Source organism: Saccostrea cucullata, unplaced genomic scaffold (assembly GCF_032062105.1).
Source record: "Saccostrea cucullata isolate Sc308-1 unplaced genomic scaffold, CSIRO_AGI_Scuc_v1 ctg49, whole genome shotgun sequence".
Taxonomy (NCBI): Eukaryota; Metazoa; Mollusca; class Bivalvia; order Ostreida; family Ostreidae; genus Saccostrea; species Saccostrea cuccullata.
Window position 1 is genome coordinate 253,010 of NW_026925976.1, and position 26,434 is coordinate 279,443.

At 34.5% G+C, this 26,434-nt stretch overlaps 1 protein-coding gene across 1 annotated transcript in view; it reads right to left on the reverse strand.

Annotated features, from left to right (window-relative positions):
* Window positions 1–26,434, reverse strand: part of LOC134270215 (uncharacterized) — a 75,931-nt gene that overhangs the window by 13,857 nt on the left and 35,640 nt on the right. The window contains exons 41-74 of the mRNA XM_062752405.1: window positions 26,108–26,362; window positions 25,624–25,905; window positions 25,223–25,309; window positions 24,034–24,309; window positions 21,382–22,695; window positions 19,408–20,166; window positions 18,376–18,447; window positions 17,888–18,139; window positions 17,496–17,780; window positions 16,853–16,906; window positions 16,529–16,600; window positions 15,024–15,041; window positions 14,717–14,761; window positions 13,774–14,001; window positions 13,154–13,435; window positions 12,085–12,396; window positions 11,388–11,750; window positions 10,821–11,012; window positions 10,466–10,585; window positions 9,497–9,547; window positions 8,942–9,046; window positions 8,417–8,686; window positions 7,265–7,576; window positions 6,577–6,924; window positions 5,757–6,236; window positions 5,085–5,195; window positions 4,807–4,968; window positions 4,460–4,555; window positions 3,478–3,735; window positions 3,308–3,358; window positions 2,920–3,186; window positions 2,225–2,308; window positions 1,148–1,402; window positions 244–528 (exon numbers count right to left, since the gene is read on the reverse strand). Coding sequence (XP_062608389.1) covers window positions 244–528; window positions 1,148–1,402; window positions 2,225–2,308; window positions 2,920–3,186; window positions 3,308–3,358; window positions 3,478–3,735; window positions 4,460–4,555; window positions 4,807–4,968; window positions 5,085–5,195; window positions 5,757–6,236; window positions 6,577–6,924; window positions 7,265–7,576; window positions 8,417–8,686; window positions 8,942–9,046; window positions 9,497–9,547; window positions 10,466–10,585; window positions 10,821–11,012; window positions 11,388–11,750; window positions 12,085–12,396; window positions 13,154–13,435; window positions 13,774–14,001; window positions 14,717–14,761; window positions 15,024–15,041; window positions 16,529–16,600; window positions 16,853–16,906; window positions 17,496–17,780; window positions 17,888–18,139; window positions 18,376–18,447; window positions 19,408–20,166; window positions 21,382–22,695; window positions 24,034–24,309; window positions 25,223–25,309; window positions 25,624–25,905; window positions 26,108–26,362 — 8,403 coding nt within the window. The remainder of the gene's footprint in view (window positions 1–243; window positions 529–1,147; window positions 1,403–2,224; window positions 2,309–2,919; window positions 3,187–3,307; window positions 3,359–3,477; window positions 3,736–4,459; window positions 4,556–4,806; window positions 4,969–5,084; window positions 5,196–5,756; window positions 6,237–6,576; window positions 6,925–7,264; window positions 7,577–8,416; window positions 8,687–8,941; window positions 9,047–9,496; window positions 9,548–10,465; window positions 10,586–10,820; window positions 11,013–11,387; window positions 11,751–12,084; window positions 12,397–13,153; window positions 13,436–13,773; window positions 14,002–14,716; window positions 14,762–15,023; window positions 15,042–16,528; window positions 16,601–16,852; window positions 16,907–17,495; window positions 17,781–17,887; window positions 18,140–18,375; window positions 18,448–19,407; window positions 20,167–21,381; window positions 22,696–24,033; window positions 24,310–25,222; window positions 25,310–25,623; window positions 25,906–26,107; window positions 26,363–26,434) is intronic.

Sequence of the window (26,434 nt, forward strand, 5' to 3'; positions counted from 1 at the left end):
CATTTTGATACTCAAAAAATGTATTCTTGTTCAAAAGAAAGTTATTGTAAGTTTATTACCTCTTGTTTAACAATTTCTTTTTCAATACATCCCAGTTTAAAAATTTATTTATACATTAAAATAAAATAATTTCAGACTATATTTCACAAATGGTCACGATCTGACTATTTTATAAAAGATAAATAGTCATCATTGTAGTGAGAGTTATCTCTCTTACATGAACTTAAGATTATTTTCAATTACCATGTAATCTCTCTTGTATTCCTCTAAGTGTTGTAGTGTACGACGCCTGGCTAGTTCCATAATTGGCTACACACATATATTCTCCATTGTCTTCTTCCAGGAGGGGAGTGAACGAAACAGAACCTCGGCTGTCTGCAAATCTCACTCGTTCCGAATTTGGAACGAAAGGTTGTCCATTCTTGAACCAAGAAACTCTCGTGTTAGGTCGTAAATTCGATATACCGCATCTCAGAATATATTTTTGTTGTAATATCGGACGACCTAGGGTGCCTTCCGAGCCCATATCTGAAAAAGTAATAATTTTTTAGTTTTCTTACAAGCATAAAACAGAATTTAGAAGTGAAACTTAGGACAATGATTCAATGATGCATACATATACATAGTTCTACCAAATAATCACGAAAGCTGTTAGTAATGCATCATAAGATTAAGTAGCGTCACGTTGCAAAACGTAGCAATCGGAACAACCTTGCAATTACGTGCATTTTCATATATATATTTTAAAGAATGGTTCAGTTACATGCAAAATGTTCGACTGACGGGAAAAAGGTACTTTTTAACATTATAAATTTCGAAGCGTTTTTCTAAGTGTTTTAATTATTTGCAACATTAGCATTTTATTCTATTTTTTTTTTTGTTTCATACATGTAGATTTCCAGAATTTCGCTATAAAAGGTATAATGTTAGACCAGTATGAAGAATTGAGTATTATCAAGCAATTTATTTTATGTGCATATTTATGTCAATATTTTGACAGTTTTCATAAACAGCCAAGAAAAAAAATGCACCACCATATGATTTTTTCCCCAGAACAACTTACAGTTATGTCCTAAATATTACTAAATAACTATAATTAAAATCATTTTCGTTCTTTTTAAATAAAGATTTTATTTTCTGTGCATACCGTGAAATATCACATCGACTATGAGATTCTCGCTGTCCTGGTTGTCACCTACAATACACGTGTAATGACCGCTGTCCTGAGGCATGATGGAGGTAAACACGATAGAACTGGACCTGACAAATGTCCGCCTATTGATAGGGGTGAACGGAACCCCGTTCTTCAGCCAGGTAACGGGTAGGGATGGTGTGTCCATTGCCGCCGTGCAATTTAATATGAACGGTCTCCGGACGATGGGGAAAAATTTGCTAGAAAATCCTAATTTAAAGAAGAGAAATCATTGGTTAATCATGAACAATTCTTAATGTCGTATATTTTTTTCTCCATACCTTTTTTCAACAAGGCACTAGAGTTTTCTTCCGTGTTTGTGTCAATTTTAGACCCATTTATCTATCACTTTAAGAGTAAATTTTATCAAGTGCATATTTAACTATATAAAATTAAAACTTTGATACTGAATTTATAACGAATCATATTATGTATCTGTTAAAGTTTTCTCAACAAACTGGAAAACTGGTTTTTGTGTCATTGTTAAAAATATATACGTATACTTGTACATGTAGTCAGAGAAGAGATTGAAAAAAAATCCCGGGATGCTAGGTACATTTCGCTGTGCATAGAATACAATAAGTAATTTTCAGTTCAGAGGGAAATATATTCCAATTTATTGCCTGATTAAGCACTTGGTAACTGTTTGATACCTAACAATACAGTTACATGGCAAAAAAAAATGAAAAGAATAATTTGAGCCATGAACTAGCATTTAAAATTAAATAAAACACCTACAGAATGAACGATAAACCTGATAAAATAACAATGCTTATAAAACTGAAAAGACTACCTCATTTATACAACGGCTATTGCATCGGGCAAAAGATTAACAAACAAGTCAAATGGCCAAAGAAAATGAAACTGTTTTAAGTTCAAAACTACGGGATCTATAACCAAACTGATATACATTTAGTTCTAACGTATAAGGTATTAAAGGAATACTGTACTGTAAATCACAAACTGCCTAGTTTCTGTGTATTTGAAATCAGCAATTTTTTTAAGTATAGATAAATGTGGAGGAATGGCTACCTTGGGTTCCTGTAAATTGAAGTAATGCATTCCTGTCGCTGCTACTTAATGATATTTGTCTGTCTCTGGGATTAAATGTCATTCCTGAAAATAAAGTAAATAATTCTTATAATGTACGTTTCCTATAATACAATGTACATGTCTTTATCAATTTGAGTAGCATAAGTCTACCATGTAATAAAAACACAAAAAATGATGATCTCAATTAAAATCAATATTTTATCAAAGTTATAACTCATGTATTAAAGATATTCAAAGTAAAACCTATTAATTTGAGAATAGTTGAGCAAATTTTCAAAAATTATTAAAATTAAATTTTAAAAAAGTACACACAAATTTAAGGAAAAGAAGATAAGAAAAGTTTATTAATTAAATGTCATAAGTGATCATATTATTCATGCAACACATACCTTTACTATTTTTCTATAACATGTTTACAATTTTCGGGATAATAAAAATTATTTTTACTTATGTAGAAAATTAAACATAAGTTTTATTCATGCATATAACATAAATCGTTCATGTATTATATAAGCCAGCTGAAAGATTTCAAAGGTTTCATTATGATTATCCGATACATTGTAAAATTTCAATCTAAGTAGGAATCTTTAAACATATAGGATTGCTCAACTGGATTAAAACATTGGACCTAGACATAACCTAGCCCAAGTGGATTTAAACAAAACATAACTCACCTGGACTTGTAACGATGATTTCTGAGGAGACAGTCGCTAAATTATCTCCAGCCATACAGGTATATTGACCATTATCCCTGGGTGAAATGGAACTAAAACGTATGACACGATTGTTATCGAGTAAAGAAACAGGCCTATCGACGGGTACTTGGAATCTTCGTCCGTTTTTAAACCATCTAATTGGAATTGTATTATCCCCAGACCTAAGATCACAACGGAGCTCAAATAATTCGGCAGAGGATGGGTAGTAAAAATGCTGCACAAGACCTAGAGGATAGAGATGCATGCATTAATTAAGACATATTACTGCGATGGTGTTATTTCGTTCAGAAATGCAATAGAACAATTTTGAAGTGACTGATTCTTTGTTGGAAAAATGTTGACTTACTTCCATCTCGTCTTGGGGTAAATCGTTCATCGGGTAGTCCTGGTGGTCTTTCTAAATAAAAAAATCAAATTGTTTATTACTACAGTATTTTGCTATGCTATTAATGGTGTCATTCGGTTTCAAGAGCCGCCATTTTTCTTTTCAGCTCTAATAATTTTACGTTTACTTACCATCGCCATTGACGTAGAGCTGAGCCCGTACTGTTTCCATGGTATCTGGTCTGACGCATGCGTAACTATCAAAATCCTCAGCTAGTGCTGGTTGGAACACTATTGCATTGTCCACTATCCGGACTCGACCATTCTCGGGTAGGAACCTACGATTATCTTTATACCAAACCACGGGAGTATCGGGTGTAAGTCCTCTAATATTGCAAGGAAGCCTAAAGTTTTGCCCGATCCGAGGATAAAAGAATTGCGCAATTATACCTATATAAAGAGAATATTGAACATTGAACATTTAAATTCACAGTTCATAACAATATGCATTGTAGGTTATGGGGATACGTATAATTCTAAAGTAATCTGTAGTAAGGACCTTTATCGAAAAAAAAATGTTGGTATTTTTTATGGATTTCCTGTTAAAATAAAATTGTCTTAAAATGCCTAAATAAAAAATAAATTCACAAGAGAACAATGGCACGTTTGAAAAATAAATTTGGTGACAAAAGCAGCTTTTGCTTTTTGAATGAAAGCGCATAAAATATGAGAAAGCTGATAAAAACTTGCTCTAAAATTAAAAAAGAACCATGCAAGCACCATATAGCGTTATGTTGATACCTATTCAAATAATGTCAATATATGAAAAAAAAACTATTGAATAAAATATATAATGTATACACAATGTATTGACCGTTACATATTAATTATGAGTAATGGTCACAACTGTTAAATTTAAGTTTGCAAGAAGCATGAAAAAGCTAAATGGGGCATTCCCTTGTAAAACTTGAAAGTGAAAATGGTAAAAGCTTTGATAATTATAGATAGAATTGGGGGAGGAAGGGGGTGGGGAGAAAAAAAATGCATTTTCCTCCGACCACTTCCTTACTTTCTCTTGTATGACACTCCTAGATGAAATAATATTCAAATTGTTAAAAGTGAAAATAGTTAGGACGCTTTAATATACAAATAGCAGAGGAGGGAAGGTATCTACCACCAAGGGGAGAGATGTCCGAGCGCCCACCCTCAGGAGGTCTCAAGGGGGACACCCTCATCGGTCCCGTGTCTTCCGGACCTGGTCCTAATGGACCTAAAAAAATAGGTAATATGTCAATTTCTGGTTATAAAACAAGTAACGAATTATCTAAAAACTATTTATGTTAAATGAGACTTGTTATAACATTTATATCGAATTTTTTTTTTTAGAAATTCATTTTATGGTAGGAATATAATGTATTCGGTTGTATTCTTTACAATGTAATGTATTGTAAAGCGCTTTGAGTAGCATTTATGCTAGAAAAGCGCTATATAAAAACAATCATTATTATTATCATTATTTACCGGAGCCAACATCTGGAGGTAGTCTGTCTGTGGGTCTGATATCCCGAGGTGGTATCGGAGGTATGGAATCTCTGATGTTGATGTCTGGACGAACAGGTGGTCGTCGTCTTGGTTCTAGAATTCCGGTATCTGGGTTAACTTGACTCAGAACTGTTGTTGCATCTAGAATGGTAAACAAATATTGCTTGGTGAAAGTTGGGTCATGATTTCGTTCAACCAACGTCTATCATTATACTTCATTACAACAAAGTAACAGCAAAGATACGTGTATGTCTAACCTGGATCTGAAGGCACCTCTGGTCCTATCAACTGGTTATCTATCTGTCTTGGAATCTCTAGATTTGGCAGAGTGTACGGTCCTTGTCTATCTGTTATGGGTGGTTCGCTGCCTAGAAACATTAGAACTCAGTTTATGTACATGTCTGATAATATATAAATGATTTTGAGATGCCAGATCAAAAAATAACAGGGAAAATGCCTGGATGGCCGAATGAACAACATTCATTAAAAATCCAAACATCATGGAAAAGCGACATGATATTAAGATATTTTTTTTTACATATTTTGCAAATCTGAGTAGAAAGTAACATACGAAACAAAATTTACAATTTAGTCAAATGCTGACTGACGTTTTTTATACTAATTGTTAGTCCATTATTTATACACCGAATTGACGACGGATTTTCCGTTATTTCCCGATCATGACAAGGAGCACAAGGCGGGTGTGACCGGTCAGCAGGGGATGCTCACTCCTCCATGGCACCTGATCCCACCTCTGATGTGTCTGAGGTCTGTGTTTGCTCTGCTCCTATTTTGTATTGTTTTATGGACTTTGATATTGAATACTGTTCGTTATCTCCATATCCTTCTCCCTCTCTCTCTTTCTCTGTTATAACGAGAATTAAATAAAACAAAGTTTTGATTTGATTTTGTTAAAGATGTATTCTTACCTTTTGGATATGGAGATATTTGATCAATTCCATCGGTGGGGCCTGGAGGCACTTGCCGATCTATCATGTCAGTTGGCCTCCGCCCATCAAAAGGCACTGGAGGCACTTGCCTATCTATCATGTCAGGTGGCATACGCCCATCAATAGGGCCTGGAGGTATTCGCCTATCTCTCATGTCAGTTGGCATACGCTCATCAATAGGGCCTGGAGGCATTCGCCTATCTATCATGTCAGTTGGCATACGTCCATCAATTGGACCTGGAAACTCTCGCCTGTCAATTGGGTCAGTGGGCAATAACCTGTCGGTAGGGCTTGTGGGCACTGGAGGTATTCGCCTGTCGATCGGACCGGGAGGCACTGGGGGCCCCTGCCTATCGATTGGGCTAGGAGGCACTGGAGGCATTTGCCTGTCGACTGAACCAGTAGGCACTTGTCTATCGATTGGGTCAACTAGATTTGGTGGTATTGGATCAACAGAATCTAAAATACAATAAATATTTATAAGCAATTAATTTAACATTGAATGATGCTAGAAACACAATTGGTTTTGAATCAAATATAATTTTTTCAATAGGAAGAAAATATTTTCACTTCTTTTTATTCAAAGCATACATCTTGCTTGAATTTATAAGTTGTGTAAGACATGAAATATCGTTTAACCAACCTTAAGTTTCGGAAAGCCTTCGATAATTAATTTGTTCTTTATGTTTTTCATTAGTGCATCTATTAATTTGCCATGGAATATCATTCAAGGGCACGATATACAAAGTAAAACATTAACATATTTACATAGAAATATTTAGAGACTATGGTGACTTACCTGGAGATGTAACCACCAGTCTTGTCGACGATGTAGCTTCTACTTCGCCAACAACACATGTGAACAGCCCCGCGTCACGTTCTTCAACGGAAGTGAACAACAAACCTCTTGGGTTGAATTCGATTGCTGGTGATGGGACAACCAACTGTCCGTTTCTAAACCAGAACACGGGAAGATTTGGGTCCATATTCTGTTGAGCGTCACACATAATTTGTGTTGGTGCACCGGACGGGGCCACAATTAATTTAGGATCACTATCAGATGGTAAACGCAATGTTGGTAGTTGACCACCATCTGGCAGTATTGCATTGGGTGTTTTATCGTCCAGTTCACTTAAAAGAAGGTATTCTGAAGAAAATAATTCAGAAGCAAGCCATTAAACACAAATCGTCCTTCCAGTGTAAAGAAGCTTTTTTCAAAGCAAGCAGACAGTTGTTCTTAATGTCTTATGTTAAAAAATATGATTAACTGGTCATGGAATTCAGGCATAGAAAAAAGAGTTTTGGACAAAAAGGAAGACAATATAAAGATTTGTTCTTGAAGAGGCATATTCTGCGTTATCATAAATTTTTGCTTTCTTTCCCAAAATTACATCTTGCCAAATCAGTCCTTATTGAGATTCCCTTTTTGGCAAAGTGCTTTTGTAAAAAGTATGCAAGGCTAACTTGCAAAGAGACCGTCAACTTACCTTGGACCTCTTCCGGTCTGACGTCAACAATGTCTGTTCTATCTACATTCCCTATCTGACAACTATACACTCCTGACTGAGCACGTGCAATGGACGGGAAGCGGAGAACCCTTCCCCTGTCGGTGATTCGAATAGATTCGTCTCTAGCAATGTCTAAAGGTCGATTATCTCTTCTCCAAACAACCGGTAGTCGGGAGTCCATTCCATCTATGTTACAGGTAAGACTAAAGGGAGTGTTCGACATGGGTCTGTGGTAATCTATCATAGCGAGTCTGTCCTCGGGGTTTTTGTTCCTCTCACTTAACACAAAGTCTGTAAAAACGCATTTTAATCAAATAATACATGTTGACAACATCTAATTTACGTTTGCTGCAATTATTATGCGTCAAACTTTTTCAAAAAAAATATAACTCAATGGGTTAAAAGTAAAATGACTTTTGTAATTAAAAATTTATCAGTACTAAAACACCAATTTATCTAAATCTTCACAAATAAACACGATAAAGCAAATTTTTACGTTTCTGTGTAATATGATTTTACAGAAAAACAAAATGATATTAAAGCGCGACGCTTACATTTTAAAACAATTCTTTTTTTCTTTAATTTTTAATCTCTTCCTTTGAACCAGAAATTTAAATCACTTCAACGTATTTGTTGTATATGTAAATGTTTTTTTTATTTTGAAAATGTTTGGATGACAAAGAGAGAAGCTGTCTATGGAATTCTTTTCTTTCATAGTTTCGACGAAATTTATGTAAAATATCAACAAATAAGTTTTATATCCCCAATATCAATGAATATACTTAAAGAATACATGTATACATTATAAATATTATCTTCATATACTGGTTTAAAGACAGTTTTTAGCGATTAGCAACGTATATCAAAAACTGTCATCAATAGCTTTTTGTGGTTGAGTAAATGAACTTTTTTTAATGGAAAACTGCATTGAAGTATCTGGAAAGGCAAAACTCATTTACATAGCGAAATGATACTTTAGCTGTCTATAAGTTGTGTTGAATATTACATTATTATCGCATGCAAAAGTTTAAAATACAAAGAAGCTCAAGTTTCTTCGTGTAACATTGCATTTGGTATATAACGCATAATTATTACTATTTAAATATTCTTTTTAAAATATTTTTAACATACCATCGATATTTTGTGGAAGCACATCAACAGCAGCGCTGTATGTTTGCTTGTAATCATCAGACACGCATGTGTATACTCCACTATCACGCATTCTAACTGAATCAAACACAAGATCTCCCCTGGCATTTTGGATGGGATTTCTTATTGGTCTTCCATTTTTCATCCAGAGAACTCTTCCCGTGGAAGAAGGAATTCGACATATCAGGTTAAATAAAGTCCTCTCTGAAGGTCGGAAATGTCCTGGGGAAATTTCAACATCATAAGGGGTTTCTGAAAAAGAGTGAACTATAATTTCAAACTTCGTATATTGGTTATAATTAGGGGCCCGATTAAATGGTACAAAACATCGATTTTTTTTAAAATACAAAGTTTTGTTATTTCTTATACAAAAATTGTAACCATGCAATTGTCATGAATGATTCTGTATAACGAATTACAGAAGTCTTGTAAAGGACAGAAGGTACGCCGTGAACATTTTTTTTAAAAAAATGTTCATAAACGGCGCCAAGTTTTGCGTGCACTTACGTGAGACTGAGCCAGGGGGAGAGAGTGGCCCGGATCCTATATCTGTAGGAGGGGGACGGGCATCTATTGGGCTTACACTCAATGGATCAGGAGTAGGGTCCTCGTCTATAATCAATGATTATTAAGGTTACTGCTAAATTTAAATTGTTTAAATCACTGTGAAATATGTGCTATATGTAGTGGGCAGTAATATCTATGTCAAGCGACAACTTAAAAAAACTCCTAAAAAGCAAGTGATTATCATTAATTTTGAATTCATTAATTTCATCGATACAAAAAGCAAGCATTGATTATTATTTTAGAGGTTATTACTAATAAGCAACTTCTCTTAAGTTCCAGAAAACATTCAATTTAAAACTTTAAACCATTATGCAAAAGAGAGGTATGCTAACATTATCTCAAGCATTTAAGCAACATGTAAGCTGAAAATTTTATGACTCTTAGAAGTAACCGAAAATTATTATAGCACATCACTTGGATAGTAACAAGGCTGTTAGCAAATAGGATGTAACAAAAATGACCAATGAACAAAATAAAAAGCCGTATAATACAAACCAAAGAAACGCGGGAAAGCAGGGGGAGGTGGAGGTACGGGTGGAGGAATGCCTGTTTTATAAACGCAACCAGAGATATAAATAAACAAATAAACAAATCATATGTAAAAATAAATAAATAAAAAATAAACAATTAATATGAGAAAAAAAATCATGAAAAAAATTTTCATCAAAAAATAAATAAATAGATCCATAAAATTAATATATAAATTAATAAATGATGCAACATACAGTATGAAATATACTTAAAAATGAAAAAAAAACAAATAAATGAATAAATATAGCTTTAACATAGGTATAATATGCATTGTAAGCATAAAAAAATTCAGTTGAAAAGCTTGATAGGCCAAAAAGAAATATTTTTATTAACTTAAATCATCAATTATCTCATAACACATCGTTTCTATATAAGTTTTTGAATAAGCATTACTAAAATATAAATAAAGTAATATACAATGGGTCTTGAAGGTCATCTGAGTATAGTGAGTTTAACTAATTAATACACTGTTTGGTAATACCTGATCATCGTATACTGACAAAATAATTCAAGTCTGGCAAGAACTCTACAAGTATTGTAATATTCATGCAGACTGTGTTCTAAAAATCATTAAACATAAAACAAAGAAGGTATCAACATATTCCCCCATCATGTAGCTGCATTTTTGATGGTTTTGGCCTACCTCTTAAGACCACATGGAAGCGGAGACAAAAAAATATTCAAGTTTACTCACAACACTCAAGGATGGTTTAAACTTTTATAACAGTATTGAAAAAAAAAAGAAAATTTTTCAAAAGTTCACAACTTTTACAAAAAGAACAAAATACAGTGTTGGACAAATGAGAAAGCAAAAAGTCTCCTTATTGTTAATGACTAAGGCGATATAGAAATTCTAACTCCTTACGAATAGTCGTTTTTATACCTAGCATCAAATGTATGAATAGACATAGACAAGAAAAAAAAAAGACTTGCCTCTTCCAAAAGGAGATAAAGGCCCAGGTGGCCGTCGATCTGGATTTTCAATGACAGGAGGACTTATTGGACGCTCGGGTTCTCTTCGTGGTAATGGAGGTCCAGGTTCCCCTGGTGTCTCTAAGGTAAAGAAAGTTTACAGTTATAATTGGTAACAACATTCAGGGTATCATAAAACTTGAGGTGACCCGTATTGTTCCTTAGGGCCTTTTTCACCAAATGCCCACATTTCTATTTCCCTTTTCTTGATTTTTTAAGTTCAGATATGTTGGCAGTTCACTGAGTAAGCGTAAGGTAGAATCTTTGGAAATAAAATATATTGAACTTTATTTATAAAAATAACTAGTATAGACACCTAAACATCGGAATCCACAGCATGTGCCTTCAATCAGTTCATATCTAGGACATGCCGGAGGACTACACATCTTTTGGTTGCAGTTAACTGGATTTCCATTTGAGCAACTACATACTTCACATGGATTTGATACATCTGGAGCATACATCTCTCCTTGTAGGAAGACTTTACCAGCACTATCTCTACACGATCCTGTTCATATTTAGTAAGAAATTAAGTTTGATCAATAAAAAATCTTGCTTTACAGATAATCGAGAGGAAAAAGGGTTTCAGCATGAAAGTCGTCAAACAGAGTGTTACCCTTGATATCAAATAATAATTTTCAATTTGTCAGAGATCGTAATAATTTTTTTCAGGTTTAGTTAACATGACATAAATTTGCCCACCCTTTTTATGAATTTATTTATTTCATTGGAGAAAATATGCATAATACACATTTTGGATAATTAGCATGAAGAGTGACTTAAACGGGTTTTACTCAAAATAGTTATTGGCATGCAAAACTTTCAGAAAAGAGTGAGGTGCTTTGTTGATAAAACTTTTTTTTTAATCTAAAAGACTATGTACCTTGAGTTGGTTTTGGTTCGTTGACAATTAATCTGGTTGAAGAAGATGCTTCGCCTTCACCGATAACACATGTGTACAATGCCGCATCAGACCGCATGGGATCGGTAAGGAACATACCCTCTGTGCGCATCTCCACTCCAGGTGTTTCTGATAAGAGATCACCATTCTTATACCAGGATACAGGTGCATTAGGATCAACATTTAACCCTGGATCACATGGAATGAGAATGGAGGTACCAGGGTCCGTTACGAGTAACTTCGGGGTGTTCTCAGAATTTGGCAACTGTAGGAAGGGCATTTGCTCTCTGTTTGGAAGCACCAAAGTGGGGGACTCGTCATTCAGTTCACTTAATAGCAGGTACTCTAAAAGTATTGTAAGCACTCTAATGTGAAAACATATATGAAATAATAGGTTAAAATGTTAATGTAAATGTTCATCAATCTCCTGAGGAAAAAGGTTATTCAAAAATTATATAGACCTAATTAACTAGAAGAAAAGGAGATGTACAACAAATGCTGAAAATGTTCGTGTCATTTTTACCCCATGAAAGACAATATGGCTTCTCAAAAATCAATCATTGCTTCTGCTGAAAAAAGACATCGGTTAATTTGTGGCAAAAAATTCAAATCCAGGAGAAGCAAATTCTTTGCAAGAGAAAAATAAAAATAACCAATAAATTGGTTTAAACCTGCTTACCTTGAACACTTTCGGGTCTGACATCTACTATTGCCGCTTTGTCATCTGGTCCTATCTGGCATCTGTACATTCCAGACTGATCAGGAAGAATCGACGGGAATATAAGAGTTCGACCATTATCTGTACGTTGAAGTATTGAAGGTTTAGAATTATCCAGTGGTTGACCGTCTTTGGTCCATATCACTGGCTGTCGGTAATCTGCATCAGTGATGTTACAGGTCAGTTTGAAGAAAGACGTCGACACAGGTCGGTGGTATTCCATTAAAGGAAGTCTGTCCTCTGGATTTCTATTCCTCTCACTCCGAAGGAAATCTAATAAAATTAAGGCATGCTTTACAAACTAAATCCCAGGAATGACGATCAAAGGAGTACAGGAGAAGATATATAAATAATATGGGAAAATTGTCATTATAATACAAGTTTTCTGGACCACTAAATGACTATGATTTGTAAAAAAAATTATTTCATTGTCATTAACACAGGTTTTTTATCTTAATTTGTTTATTCATGGTACTATTTTACATCAGCGAAATTGATAACAGCAATAGTCCGAGTAGGATATTGAACAAAAATCTGTCATGGCTCGGAAGAAAAGTCGGGAAGGTCATATGGGTAAGTTGTTGTCTATTGGTTTCAGAAGATTATATCAGCATCAACGAAAAGACATGTTTAAAATATGAATGCTTCATTTTTTAAAAATTTATGTTAAGTATAGGTACATGTAGCTGTTACTTTTCAATGGTAAAGTAAAAGCCATGACATCGAAACACAATAAATATTCCAAAAGCAGTGTTGTTTCCTTTCCTTTCTATATTTAGGCAGATCTTAGAAGTATGTTTTCTTCCGTGAATCTGTGATGTGTTTAAAAGCCAGTGCAAAAGATAAAGTACCTAAATAGATTAACAAAACATGTCGAATTGTTACTAAAATATTGCAATAAACCTCATAGTCATGTACTATCAGTAACATTTACATCCTTAACTTTCTAGCTCAAATTTATTTTTTGTATGGGTATATTTACAAAACTATTTAAATCATTAACAATATATACGAGTTACAGTTAACTCACTATTGATGTTCTCAGGTATAACATCAACCGCAGCATTATAGACCATTCTCGGATTTGTGGATATACATGTATAAGCTCCACTGTCAAGCAATATGATTGGATCAAACAGAAGGTTCCCCCTCGAGTCTTTACGGACGTCTTTAGCAACTGGTCTGCCATCTTTGATCCACTTAACAATTCTAGGAGAGTCTGAATTTATTCCCTCTCCACATTCTAAGATAAATGGAGTACCCTCTGCAGGCCGGAAGTGTCCTGGGGATACCTCTACATCGCTAGGAGTGGCTAGAAAATCAAATATAATCCACAATATTGTTGCAAATAAGATTCAGTGACAATTACGAAAATATATAATTAGCACTTTTTTTCCTGGGTAAATTGTCTTTAACTCATATAAAACTTGCATAATGAATGATCCTGAATCACTTATTATAAGACCATTTCAATACGATGATATTTTAGAAAACATGTATCTTTTCATTTTATTTAAAAATAAAAAAAATAATTAAGTTTGATGTATATTTTCAAAGAACTATGTTTCATCGTTTGAAATACATTTCAAGTTATTCCCATTGCTAAAATTTCAACATGTTCGTAAGCACATTAAATGTTATTAAACTCACAAGGTGAAATAGGGGGACGAGGATCACGTGGAATAGGATCTATCTGAGGTCCAGGGACCGGAGGGAAAGGATCAGTAGGACCTCCAGGTATCGGGGGAACTGGATCGATCTGAGGGCCAGGGATCGGGGGAAATCGATCACGTGGAGATCCAGGGATAGGTGGAACCTGATCAATATCGGATCCTGGAATAGGTGATATGAAATCAGTCGGTGGTGGCGCTGGACCTCCTGTAATGTGTTTTTATTTACAATGATTAAAATCCTTTTGAAAGATCAATTCGGTTGCTCTTAGAATCTTAACATAATTATGTCATTTTCATGTGGTCATATACTTATTATATCTTTAAAAAATTAAAACATCCAATGGATCGACCAAATCTTCTTTTCTATTGTTGATGCGTAGTTTTACTTTAAAAGTAAAGTAAACAACACAGAATATTCAATAAAAAAGACTGAATACAAAATAAGCCACCGAATGAACCGATTGCAATAAAATTAAACCAGATACACACAAAAAGAATCACATTAGTGAAAGAAGATATCAGAACATAACATGTATCTATCAAGACAAAAATTTACTCAGAAAGCTACGTAATGATACGTTTATATTAAATGAAAATGACAAAAGTCACAGGACTAAAATACTGAAAAAGATATGTACTAATGTGAAGACATAAACAGAGGAACAGATTACTGAAAAAAGCAACTAATTGAAAGGCATTCAATAAATACATGAAACAAAAAAGGACGGAGGTATTAATTACTGAGAAAGCTGCATAATGGTAGCATCCAATATTACGCAAACAATGAAACAAAACAAGGAAACAAATAACTGACAAGCAAACGATAAAATACGTAAATTAAATCACAACACATACACATGTTACAGTAAAACAAGTTATTAAAAAGCTACACAGTGATATGAATACAATATATACAATACCAATGCGAGGAGGGTTTGGCGGGGGAGGAGGGAAATTAAACATTTCTGCACAACAAAAAAGGATAAAACGAGGAGATTATTAGGAAAATTCATTATTGTGAATTTATATACCTTGCATACTTTGAAAGCATATACAATTAATATCGAAAAATAATTTAAATTCAAATAATTCAAATCATTGGGAAAAGATGAACATCCCAATATTTTAATAAGAATGATAATTAATTAAAATCTTTTAGAATGAGCTCTACAATTTACATTGAACTCCATAAACACTGACATTAAGAGTGTTTTAAATGTAATTTACCATTATCAGGTATGGAATCTGAAAAGAAATAGAACAAGAGGCCCATGGGCCACATCGCTCACCTGAGAAGCTTTGACCATTCTGTTCTTTACCAGATTTCACCCTTGTTATACATAATGCATCCCCACCCTACCCCACTGATCATAATTTAGACATTTTGAAATCTACACTATACCCCATGATCCTTCCATGGGCACATATTTTTCAGCTTTTTTGGCCCAGTGGTTCCTGAGAAGAAGATTTTCAAAGATTTTTCCTATATATTTCTATGTAAAACTTTGATTCCCTATAATGGCCCCGCCCTTCCCCCGGGGGTCATGATACATACAAGTTAGAATATACACTACCACAGAATGCTTCCACATAAGCTTCACTTTTTCTGGCCCAGTGGTTCTTGAGAAGAAGATTTTCAAAGATTTCCTATATATTTCTATATAAAACTTTGATTCCCCATTGTGGCCCCGCCCTTCCCCCGGGTGTCATTATTTGAACAATTTAGAATCTACATTATACCAGGATGCTTCCACATAAGTTTCAGCTTTTCTGGCCCAGTGGTTCTTGAGAAGAAGATTTTCAAAGATTTTTCCTATATATTTCTATGTAAAACTTTGATACCCCATTGTGGCCCCGCCCTTCCCCTGGGGGTCATTATTTGAACAATTTAGAATCTACATTATACCACAATGCTTCCACATAAGTTTCAGCTTTTCTGGCCCAGTGGTTCTTGAGAAGAAGATTTTCAAAGATTTTTCCTATATATTTCTATATAAAACTTTGATTCCCCATTGTGGCCCCGCCCTACCCCCGGGGGTCATGATTTGAACAATTTAGAATCTACACTTCCCCAGGATGCTTCCACATAAGTTTCAGCTTTACTGGCCCAGTGGTTCTTGAGAAGAAGATTTTTTAATGACCCCACCCTATTTTTGTCTTTTCTTGATTATCTCCCCTTGCAAGGGGATATGTCCCTTCATTTTAACAATTTAAATTCCCCTTTACCCAAGGATGCTTTGTACCAACTTTGGTCAAAATTGGCCCAGTGGTTCTTGAGAAGAAGTCGAAAATGTGAAAAGTTTACAGACGGACAGACAGACGGACAGACGGACAGACGGACGGACAGACGGACGGACGACGGACAAAATGTGATCAGAAAAGCTCACTTGAGCCTTCGGCTCAGGTGAGCTAAAAAATATATCATAGTTTTACTCATATGCATATTCAATTGTAGATCACAAATCAAAAGGATCATGGCAAAACTGCGACTAGTCACAAAACACTGCTCATACTATTGTGATATACTGGCATATTTCTCAATACAGATTATATTGCTGTGGATTTCTGGTGTATTTGTAAACCAATGGAATGCTATGGTATTTTGGTATATGCCGTATACCGATGGAATATTATATTATGCTATGCTGGTATATATGTCGTATACCAATGGGAATTAATGGCTTTTGGTGATTTTGAAAATTAGAGAGAGTTAAATGCCTTAAAATAGATACCTGGCATAGAAGGACGTATTCCTGGCTTCCTTGGTTCGAATATAAAGGCGTTTGGTCTCTCAGGTATTGGATCTAGAGAGATAACATATATATGCAGATTATGTAAACGATCTTCAAATTAATATAACATTACAAAACTTACAAATTTCAAATCCTCTTAAAAGATTTTGACTCGTAAAATCAATTAAAGATGTACGTTCTTTTAACCAGAAGTGGAAAGTTTAATAAAAAAGACTAGGCCCAGTTTCCTTATTCTGTACTTTTAATTTAAACCTAGTGGTAATAATACAGGTAGATTCTAACGTTTATAATATGTAAACGTACCTGTAGGAGGTGGAATGGGGTCTTGGCGGGAAATAGGTGGTACTTGTGTCGGTTCTGTAAATAAATTCATCCATTAAAAAACAAATCTTTATTTTAAACATTATTTTTTTCTGTTTTAAATTATAAAATCATAAAATGCCAAATTATTCCTTTAATAGACATGTATTTCAAGTATTGACCATGAGTCTTTGATCGTTGATCATGGATCTGACAGTGTCCATGTTTTGTTTTGTTTGTATTTTTAGGAGGTTATTATGAACTAAATTCAAGATAATTATAGTATGTCTGATCAAAATATTTGATCCTTGTGCATTTATTGGTGTTCCATTCGTTTAATTGCCTAAAAATCTTCTGACTGCGTTTTTCCAAAAGAATACATTTTCAAGTATAAAATTGGGAATTTCAAAAATCGACATTAAGATAAACTCAGGAAAGGGAAATGCAGCAATATATAAAAGTCCTCATATATATATATATATATATATATATATATATATATATATATATATATATATATATATATATATATACAGAGAGAGAGAGAGAGAGAGAGAAGGAAAACCTCAAATTCCAATTTAAAGCTTTTTTAGAAAGAGAAAACATCTGGAGTAAATGCATTAGTTTTTGAAAGATAAAAAACAACCTTTCGGTAAAACTATTAAATCCGCAGAATATGTTGAACCAAGGTCATTATTCTTCAGACAGAAATAGGATCCACCATCGTCCATGAGTACAGGATTAAAACTGATACCCATTGGGCTGACACGTCGTCTTGGTGATGTCATGACAGGGTTATTGTTCCTGAACCACGAAATGCTATCAGTTTCCCTTATGTTAGGAATCTTACATTTCAACATAAATAATTCTCCCTCAAATTTCTCAATTTGCTCCGGATCGACGAAGCCAACATTGTCTGGATTTCCTGGAACTTTATAAAAATAAATTATGAAAATCAAATATTTTCTGTATAAAGTATAGTTTCAAGTTAATAAAAAAAATCATAAAAATAAATATTAGGAAAGAAAAAAGAAATACCAGTGTCCAAAATCGTGGTACTGGCTGTCTCAGGAATGTCATTTACTATACATGTGTATGTTCCTCTGTGCCTTGGTGTGATTTGAGGAAAGATTAATCTGTTTTCTATACCAATAGGTGCATTAGGTGAGGAAAATTCTATTTGTCGGCCATCTTTTCTCCATGTGATCTTGTCGCCAGGATACCACTCGGTACTACATTTCAGTGCAAATGGACTTCCTTCATTTGCTGTTACCGTTAAAGGCTGTTGTGCTGAAATTAGCTTAGACGTTAATATGCTTTCTCCAATAAATTTTAAGTCTTCTTAAGGTAACAAATCTTTATAAGTCTCTTAGATTTTTCTCTCTCTTTTTTTTTCATTTTCAAAAAGAAAATTCATTCTCGTGCATATCAAGTGTAATTGGCCAACTATATAGCAAGTACACTTTTCGTGCTATAGATGGCTATGATTTTAATCAAGATGACAAGACTTTTACAAAAAAACATACCTGATGGCAAAATATCTGTACGAGCAGATGGAACTCTCGGCATTATTTCATCAATTTGAGGTTCTACAGTGTCTAAAATAATAATTCAAAATATTTCATATGGCTTAAATTCCCTCATTTTCTTTAAACAAATTAGTTCTCTTACGTATTCTTAAAAAACGAATTGCTGTAAAAATAAACATATTGTAAAAACCTCAGATAAGTGAATCAAAGCATTGCAAGCTTTGTAAACTATGCATTAGTATTTCAAAGAATTAGCAATTAAGCTCTGTAACATGTTATCAATTTAAAGAATTTGATAGCTAATTAACCTGAAGTTCAGAGCACGTACAATACCATATCAGCAATTAAAAACAGTGCATTATTTTGTAAACTGGTCTCTGTAATTTTAAGCTCCGGCAAGCATTGTTTTATGTAAATCATTCAATTTAAGCAAGGACAGCTTTATACTATAAGCATATATATCCTTAATTAAACATTGGGCAAGTTTTTATCTTGAACTTCAGTACTAATGATACTGGAGAGATTTGTTCATGTATCATATAGCTCAGTAATAAAATCAAGCAAAGTAAATTTTTAATTAATCGGCGACCCATCAGCAAGTGCTTCTCATCATAATTAAAAGTATTTCCCTGTAAAGCAAACGCAAACGTTCGTCATTACATTCTTACATTTTCCATCCGTCTAAGATTTACCATACTTTATAATTAACACCACCTTAAGATGCAAGAATCAAAGCAGCTGTATTCTACAACAGAAACTGACCACCTTTACTATATCAAGCGAGGTGTAGAAGCAAAAGTATGCACTTTTGACTGGATAAGCAATAATACAAACCAGTGCCACCAAAATCTGGTCTTGGTGGGGGTGGAGGAGGAGGAGGAGCACCACCAGGGAAGCTAAAAGAACTAGGGCGGGAAGGAACGCCTGAGGAAATGACACATTTAGTTAGAGCTAGCTATTCAGGTGATGTACATGGGGATTTTGTTAAATATGGTTATACATAGGATGCTTATATCCAGTAACTTATACCTGGTTCAGGAAGTCTATCTATCGGTGATGTAGGTTGTCTATTTGGACCCAAATCATTACGGTTTGTATCAACAGATGGAACAATATCTGGATTTAAAACTCCAGGTGGTTGAGTTGGTTCTCGGGGGTATATATCTGCTGGCCTGGGTGGGATATCGGGATTAATGGGATCAACTGGTTGACTTGGATCTGATGGTATAGGAACCACATCTGGATTAATTCCCTCCGATGGCTGATTGTTATCCCCAGGATAAACATAAGGAGGTCTAGGCATCATATCTGGATTTATTAATTCTGGTGGTTGATTTGGGTCTACTGGGCTTAGATCTGATGGTCGAGGGAAAATACCTGGATTTATAGCATCTGACGGTCGTGACGTATCTGGATATATGTCAGATGGCCTAGGTACCATGCCAGGATTTATATCCGTCTCTGATGGTTGATCAGGATCCCTAGGGTAGATATTTGGCGGCGGAGCCACCATATCTGGATTAATGGCATCCGGTGGTTGAGTTGGATCCATAGGGATTGCGTCTATCGGTGGACGTACTATGTCTGGATTAACATCTTGTGGCATTTGATTTTGATCTACCGGGTATATGTCTGAGGGTGATGGTACTAATCTTGGATCAGTAGGTTCTGGTGGTTGATTTGGATCCCTAGGATATATTTCTGATGGTCCAGATACCATGTCTGGATTAGTTGGATCTGATGTTAGTGTTGGATTGCTAGGGAATTGGTCCGTTGGTGGTATCATTCCTTAACATCAAATATAAAATCAATTCAAACAAATATAAAGATGATTTTTCTTTGTTTTAAAATAACATGTATTAACCATACAAACTACAATCATTTACCAGTGGTATAGTTAAATTTTTAAAGAATGAATATATGCTGTTACCTTACAAAAAGAAATATAAAAACTTCAAAATTCGGAAGATAATATATAAACAGTGTTATTAGCATGTAATTGTTAGTTTGTATTCGCTAAAATAAAACAATTTATAATCGAACCCAAAAATAGGGCCAAAAAATATACTATAAAAAATGCAAAGCAATTTTAGCCGTATAAATGGGGTTGTTTGAAAGGAGCATTAATAAAATAGTTGTAAATATACTTCCACATAATGAACATAATGAACTTCTGCTTAAAAAAATGTTTGAATTATGTTGATGACTAAATCTAAAATAGTGAGGAAAAAGATTTTGAAAAACCCTTTATACGGCAATCACAAAACAAGTTATGCTGTAGAAGTGATTAGGAAACTGTCAGGTTAGGAAACCCTGTTAAGTTAATGTTAAAAAACAAACAGAACCAACTAACCAAGGCACACCATAATTAATGCTGGCTTCTCCAATTCACCTATAGTTTGGTCATTCTTACTTTATTCTAAAAGCATGTACATCAGTAACTTATTACTGAGTAGGTTTTCATCTTAAAGCTCAGCACTACTGATTTAAAGACTGGAAAGCTTTGTCCCGGTAACATATACCACATGTACAGTAGAAAATATCAAGCAAAATATTTTTTTTATATTCAGCGATCTTTTAATAAAGTGCTTCTTGTCGTAAAAAAGGATCTTTCCCTGCAAAACAAACGTTCATTACATTCTAACATTTTCCATTTATAAAAAAAAAATCATACATCAAAACAACCTTACCATGCAAAAATCAAAGCGACTTAATTCTACAGAAGCTGACCACCTTTACTATATAAAGCAAGGAGTTGTAGATCGAAGCAAATGTATAGTCTTGACTGGATATGAAATAATACACATGACTTCCATCTGAAGCTCATAATGGTGGCAGTAGTGGAGGAGGATTATGGAAGCTAAGGGAACAAGGATGGGAAGGAATGCCTGAGGAAATGACACATTTAGTTAGAGCTACCTGGAGTTGTTGAGGTGACATACATGGGAATATTTGTTAATCGGGTTATACATGGGATAACATTATCCAGTCAGTAACTTATACCTGGTTCAGGAAGTCTATCTATAGGCGTAGGCTGTCGGTTTGGGCTTAAATAGTTTTGGTTTGTATCAAGAGACGGATCAATATCCGGATTTAGAGCTCCCGGTTGTTCATATGGTTCTCGGGGATATATATCTTTTGGCCTTGGTGGGATGTCAGGATTAATGGCATCAATTGGCTGACTCGGACCTATAGGTAACACATCTGGTTGTCTAGGTATCATGTCCGGATTTGTAGCATCTGATGGTTGATTTTGATCCCCGGGATAAATGTCTGAAGGTCTGGGTACTACATTTGGATTTATAACATCCTGTGGTTGATTTGGATCTCCAGTATATATGTCTGACGGTGTGGAAACCAAATCTGGATTAATGGCATCCGGTGGTTGATTGTTATCTCCAGGATACACATTAGGAGGTCCAGGCACCATATCTGGATTTATTGATGGTGGTGGTTGAGTTGGATCTACTGGGCTTATATCTGTTGGTCGAGGGAAAATATCTGGATTTGTAGCATCTAAAGGTTGTGACGTATCTGGATATATGTCAGATGGCCTAGGTACCATGTCAGGATTTATGACCTCTGGTAGTTGATTTGGATCCTCAGGAATTATATATGGCGGCGGAGCTACCACATCTGGAATAATGGCCTCTGGTAGTTGAGTCGGATCTACGGGGATTGCATCTATCGGTGGACGTACTATGTCTGGATTAACATCTTGTGGAATTTGATCTCCAGGGTATATGTCTAAAGGTGGTTGTACTAAACCTGGGTTAATAGATTCCTGTGGTTGATTTGATTCCCCAGGGAATATATCTGGCGATGGAGCTACCAAATCTGGATTAATGGCCACTGGTGGTCGAGTTGGATCCACAGGGATTGCTTCTATCGGAGGACGTACCATGTCTGGATTTACATTTTGTGGAATTTGATTTTGATCTCTAGGGTATATGTCTAAAGGTGGTTGTACTAAATCAGGATTTAAAGAATCCGGTGGTTGATTTGATTCCCCAGGGAATATATCTGGCGATGGGGCTACCAAATCTGGATTAATGAACTCAGGTGGTTGAGTTGGATCAACAGGAATTGTGTCTACAGGTGGACGTTCTATGTCTGAATTAACATCTTGAGGAATTTGATTTTGATCTCCAGGGTAAACGACTGACGATGGTTGTACTAAATCTGGATTCACAGAATCCGGTGGTTGATTCGGATCCATGGGATATATTTCCGATGGTCCAGATACTACGTCTGGGTTTGTTGCATCGGGCGTTGGTGTTGGATCGCTTGGCGATTGGTCCATTGGAGGAATAATTCCTTAACGTCAAATGTAAAATCAATTCAAATAAAGGGAATAAAATGTATAATGTTTCAATACAAGAATAACTATCAAATGTTTTTAAAAATGTCAGAAAAGAAACATGTAAAAAGCTTTTCATGTCTTTGTTAGTTTTAATACCGTAAATCTGGAAATTTTTAGTGTAGATAAATTTTTAGCAAATTTGCGCGTGCATTGAATTCGCAAAAATATTTTTCTTAAAAATAAATCGAACATGTGAAGAATTTTTTCTGAGAACTCGTCGGTCTTTTTTTAACTCAGTGAATAGGCGTCGGTAAGCACTGGTCATTTTCAAAAGAAACCTGTTTACACTAGTCTACTATATAACTACAAGTTAATTACCCGTGCGTGTAAATCGCCCTAATTATATGCAATATCGTCCGATGATTTGACAAGCACTGAGGCGGTATGTCCCTTTTTAATTATTTTCATCAATTAAATTGCCAATAAAGAGAGAACTGTCATTTTATCTAAATCAACACGGGTCAAATTCAATTTACTAGGAAGTTCCGAATGTAAACGTGGCGTGTAAATTTTAGGTGAGAAAAAAATAAAACGTTGAGAAAATTAGTTATTTTTTTCTTCATTGGGAATATACCTTAGGTTAAAAGGCATACACAACCTCTAAAATGTTTGTTATAATTGATTTAGAAATTATTTTCAGTGCAAATCCTTTTGCATTTTTATCAAAATTGTTTGGGAGCGATTTTGCAATTTCTTGCCACGTTGTGAGTATATTGGTGGTATTCTAACTGGGCATACTATTTGAAAAATAACCTGATATGAAAATCTTCAGTGATTTTTAATTTTAGCACCAGGGACAATTCGCAAAAATTTGAAGCGATAAAATTAATCAACAGCTTTTTGACTCAAATTCGCAAAAATAAATCGACGTAAAAATTTCCAGATTTACGGTATGTTAAAATAATTTATTATCTAGCTAAAATGCAGGGCACAAAAAAAAAGAAAATTAAAAAAGAAAACACAAAGCAAAGGAAAGCCGTATAAATGAGGTCGTTTAAAAAGAGTATTCATGAATAAGTAAATATAAGTCATTTGGTTTAAAAAAGTTTTAGAATTAATTAAGTTACATACTAAACTTAAAAGAACTAAGAAAGAAGGTATCATTTATACGGCAATCACAGAACAGGTTATGCTGTAGATGTGATTAGGAAACTGTCAGTAACTGAACTTGTTTAGGTTTAAAAACAAACAGAACAAATAAACCAAGGCACACCATAATTAATACTCGCTTCTCTGCATCCACCTATAAAATCATCCTAGCTTAGTTAGAAAGAAACCAGACCCAAATTCACCAGCGTGATTTTCACCTTTGACCTCTAGTCGTGTCGTGTGGGAGGATTCCATTATATCATCGGCGATACATGTATAATCCCCCGAGTCCTCAAGTAATATTGACCGAAATACCATAACAGACTTGTTCTCCATGAAATATATCCGGGGTGTTATGCCATACGGCAAAAACGTTTGTCCATTTTTATTCCATATAATGTCGATGCCAGGGAGGAGGTCTGGTATATCACAGTGAAGTTCGAATCGACTATTTAGAGTCGGGAAAATTGTCTTGATACCTTAGCAATGGGAAAAATGGAACAGAAAGGTCAGACGAATAAAAATGGAGAGACCATAGTAAATGTGATGCTTACTACCATACAAAAATCATAAGATTTGTCATCCTTTCTAAATGTCAAACTTTTCTTCGGAAGCAAAAGTACAATCTCTCCCTTCTGTAAATTGAGTTAGATTTTATAAACCAAACACTTTACTTCCATATAAACGTTAATTATTTTAAAAACTACAATAATATTTTTATTTCTTGGATCTTGCAAGTCTGTTTCAGTGTTTGCCCATCAATAGACTTTAAAAATTCGTATAATAATCTGTATTGCCTTAAAGTTTACAGATTTACTATATCATGGTCTTAATTAAATTATTCTTTTACACATTTGTCAGGGTATTCATATTTAAGAAACAAAGTGTTTATTTTATTGACAACCCGTGCATATGCCTCTTTTACTAAACATAGTAGGTTTTCAGCATTAAACTTTAAAAAAAAATATCATTGATCCGTATTACTTGTCAGCAAACAATAAAATCAAAGATGATAGTACATTGCAAATTCTTTGCAGACCTAAAAGAATCAAATATAAAGTCCATAAAATGTCCTGTAGTCTTAAAAATTCGTTATATCTCTATGTAAATATTTTCCCTACGTGGGCTAGCACTATTAATGACTAAAAGTATTTTTTTTTTTTACAAATAATTAATATTATTATTATTACATTTCTTATAACGTAACGCACAGTCACGATTTCTTTTTATTTGTACGGTTATTCAACTGACCCTTATCTACATCAATTACGTTTACATTGTGTGTTTTGTGCCTCCATCTGCAACCTAGTGAACCAACACTTAAATTTTGGAATCAAAGTCAAATTTGATTTTGCCCAATCGCAGTAAATTTAAAAATTAGATTCTCTATACCTGTAGGCTGAAGGGAATCAGGAGGCAAAGTTTCTGGAATGTCTCGTGGTCTGTTTGGACCGTACACTGCATCTATCCTTTCCATATCTAACAATAACGACAGCGTATTCAAGCTTTAAAGGTACGAATTTGACATTCGTGGGAACAATCTTCTTTTTATCTTTTCGAGCTCGATTCCAGAGTTCTCATTTTTATGGAACATTTATTAAAACACCATGCAAAGATAAGAGACATTTATGAATGAAAATATGATAATGTATCTCTAAAATTTACTAAGTTAACAACCAGTACATTAACTAAATATGATTTTGCTAATAAAATAAAATTAAATGTATACGTGTAGCTGATTTTCAACTGGTTTATGTTGTCGAGTGCAAGATTACATGTTTAAATGAAATTACCTGTTGCATATGGTGTTAATAGGTCTGTGTAGCTTTTTCCTGATCCATCATTCAATCTACATGTGTAGCTACCAGCATCTTCTGGATACACCGTGCTGAACTCTATCTTACGATTGTCATTCAGGAACTGTATTCTGGGGCTAGGAGAATCAAATTGCTGACCATTCTTCTCCCAGAAAACAGGAACTCCTGGTGCTAGGTTTGGAATGTTGCAATAAATCTCTGCTTTGTCGTTAACCAACGGGTTTCTTTCAGGAGGTTGATACGCAACTGATGCCGTTTCTTTAAAAATACATTTAAAATATCAAAACTTATGTTTTCTATATTCATATAATTATTTGTTGAAATGCTCTTTCCCATTTAACGCAGATCATATGAGTGTGCATTTGAATTATGAACGGTAATTTTTGCATCTATAAACTATAACTGCATTTTAACTTTTTCTTAATTTGTTGAAAAAATAAAATGAAAACTGCATAATTACCAGGATTTACGAATCTGACATCTGCAGAAGATGAGGACATCATCCTATCATTAGTAATGCACGTGTATTTTCCATTATCAGCAGGAGAGAAGTCCGGTATGACAAGCACGCGACCATCGTCCTGGTAGAATACTGGAGTCCTTGTTATAGGTTGTCCGTCTTTCAACCAGGTAAACACGGCATTGGGGTTATTTGTTTGAACTCCACATAACAACTCAATAGCTCCTGATTCTAAAGGAAGATCCAACGTTCCTCCTACACGTATATAAACGTAAATGTACAATGATTGGATTAGAGTAAGTTTTAGTACAAAATGAGCTAGAAAAA